Source organism: Penaeus chinensis, chromosome 7 (genome assembly GCF_019202785.1).
Source record: "Penaeus chinensis breed Huanghai No. 1 chromosome 7, ASM1920278v2, whole genome shotgun sequence".
Classification (NCBI taxonomy): Eukaryota; Metazoa; Arthropoda; class Malacostraca; order Decapoda; family Penaeidae; genus Penaeus; species Penaeus chinensis.
The window spans coordinates 5,790,910-5,793,409 of record NC_061825.1 but is presented as its reverse complement, the minus strand read 5'-3'; the positions used below and the strand labels follow the sequence as shown (position 1 = coordinate 5,793,409).

The 2,500-nt window shown below is 50.6% G+C and overlaps 1 protein-coding gene across 1 annotated transcript; it reads right to left on the bottom strand.

Annotated features, from left to right (window-relative positions):
• Positions 1 to 90: 90 nt before the first annotated feature.
• On the bottom strand, positions 91 to 2,154 carry LOC125027348 (transcription factor HES-1-like). The gene is made up of 2 exons (XM_047616376.1): positions 1,998 to 2,154; positions 91 to 1,834 (listed from the first exon to the last, which is right to left on the bottom strand). Exons 1-2 carry the CDS (start codon positions 2,064 to 2,066, stop codon positions 704 to 706), a joined length of 1,200 nt encoding a protein of 399 aa, XP_047472332.1. The 5' UTR covers positions 2,067 to 2,154; the 3' UTR covers positions 91 to 703.
• Positions 2,155 to 2,500: the final 346 nt, after the last annotated feature.

The window sequence follows — 2,500 nt, the reverse complement described above, 5'->3', positions numbered from 1 at the left end:
TTATTCATGCATTCTGGGTATTGACTCAGTCATAAAAAATAAAGAGACAGATTTATTCATCATATATTTTATTTCGTGTAAAATAAAAATCTTAAATATATAAATATCACAGCCAAAAGAATATTTATTGATCTTTGAAGAATAGTAGACGTTAACAACTTACAAAGATAAAACAGAGTAAGCTACTAAACTTATATATTATACGAAAGAAAAGGGAAAAAATCAAGTACAGAATAACTAGGAAGAGATGATATCAAATAATTGTGTAAGAATTTGAAACGATTTAAAAAAAAAAATATTCCACTCGGTTCGTGGAAAAAAATAAGTAAGTAGATAATCCGTTTGTAATATAAGTTCGTAAGATTGTCACATATATTTAATTATCACAGGTCGGCACCACGTACACTGTCTGTTACAGGAGGACACTTTAAAAACTATGTCACGATTCGTTATGAGTGTTGGAAAAAGTGATCAGTAAAAAATAAGAATAGACGAATAAATAGAGAAATAAGCTTTGAAAGAATAATGACGACGATAAAGAAACTAAAGATAAAAATGTATAATCTTCTATCGCATCACCTTCGCCCATTTTAAAGGTTATCACATATGGGTTATCGAGGTTCCTTCTGATCACATATGCACCATTTTCGTCACATAATTTCCAGCCCCCACTGCAACGTGCGTTCTCCTCGTCCCTCTAGCTTCACCAAGGACGCCACATCCTCCTCATACTCAAGTCGTAGGGACCGTCGTCCTCCACCTCGACGTCGATCTCCACGTCCTCCTCGTCCTCCTCCTCGGACAAGGCTTCATCTGTGTCCATCTCCTCCTCCTCCTCGCTACTCGTACTCGGCTGGAAGTGGGAAAACTCGCGAGGGAAACTTTGGGGAGAGACGCTGGGCGGGGGTGTGGGCGGGCTGTGGGCGTGAGGGTGTGTGGGATACTGCACTGGGTCGGGAGAGGAACACTGGTAGTGCACTGGCAAGGGCGCGGGCGAGGAGGTGGGCGTGGCGGACGGAGAGGCTGAAGGCGACGGTGTTGGAGCGCAGGGGGTGGAGGAGGGAGGAGGCGTGGGTGGACACTGGGCGGCGGAGGCTGCGGGCTGCGCTGCGGGCGTGGGGGAGGCGACGGGCGAGGGCGTGGGGACACTCGTGGCACTTGAGGATATAACTGTGAGATCCTGCGGCAGGAGGAGCCGGGGGTCCAACCCGCCCTGGATCAGGAACGCGACCGCTCCTGTCGGGAGGCGGGTCGGCACCAGGGTAAATCGCGGGGCCTCCTTCGCGGCACTCTCCGGGTTGGCACTGTCCTTTGAGGCACTGTCGTCTTTGGCACCCTCCTGCTGCACTGTAGATGGCTCCTGTGCGTCCTCGCTGGTCGCGGGCGTGACAGGTGCATCTGGCGCGGCGAGTCTGCTGGGCGTGTCCTCCGACGGCTGCGGAGTGTGGGCGTCGCGGGCGTCTGTAGGCGAGGCGGCAGGCTGCAGTGTCTTCAGGCAGGACTGGAGGTGAGTCAGAAGCCGCTCCCTGAGCGCGTCCTTCCCCGCCTTGCTGAGCGTCTGGTCCACGACGCCCATGCACTTCGTGAAGCCCTCCTTGTAACTGGCGCTCGCAGGCTCTTCCGTCGGGTTGCTCTCGGCTGTGGCGTCTCCTCCCTCGGTCTTCAGTGCCTTCAGGTGCTTGACGGTCAGCTCAAGGATGTCAGCCTTCTCCAGCTTGTTGGCTTTGCCGCCGTCGGACTTGACCATCTTGGCGTCCGTCAGGAGTCTCGCCAAGTCGTTCAGGCTCGTGTTGATCCGCTCTCGCCGCTTCTTCTCCATGAGCGGTTTCCGAATCTAAAACGAGAAACAAACAGTAAGTCCAGGCACTCTACAAATCTGATGTCCACATAACAAAATCATAGAAAAAAAAAAAAAAAAAAAAAAAAACATTATTTAAAATCCCCTTCCCTTTATATTCTCTAAATCACCACAGAGATTAATTGCAATTGTTTATTACCTTCCGTGCTTCGCTGACGGGTTTCGGCGCTCTGGCCTTGTTCACGACTTGCTGCTGCTGAACCCCCATGGTGGTGCGCGAAAAGTGGAGCGAGTGGACGTGTGCGGTGGCGGCGCGGTGGAGGAGCTCGAGCGCTTACATCCACACCTGTGAAGGCCTCGTGGCGGTCTGAGGGGTCACGCTTCCAACCTGCCTGCCCACGACACACGACTCATCCATGACACACGACGTCTCACTTGTTTTCGTTCGCCCGCTCCTTGGCGCGGGTTATTTTTCGCCTTTGGAGGGGGATTAGTATTTGTTTGTGTTTTAAAAGTGGGTTTGTAAATTTACCTTTTTTGTTTCTCACTAAGAGAGAGAGAAAAGGGTATATGATGTAGACAAATAAATAAATTTATGGTGATATCCTCGATTTCTTTTTTCAAAACTATTCGCCCAGGATGAGCGCTCGCTCCGATTGGTCACGTGTAGCCGGGTGCTTGGCTGTGATTGGTGCTCGCGGT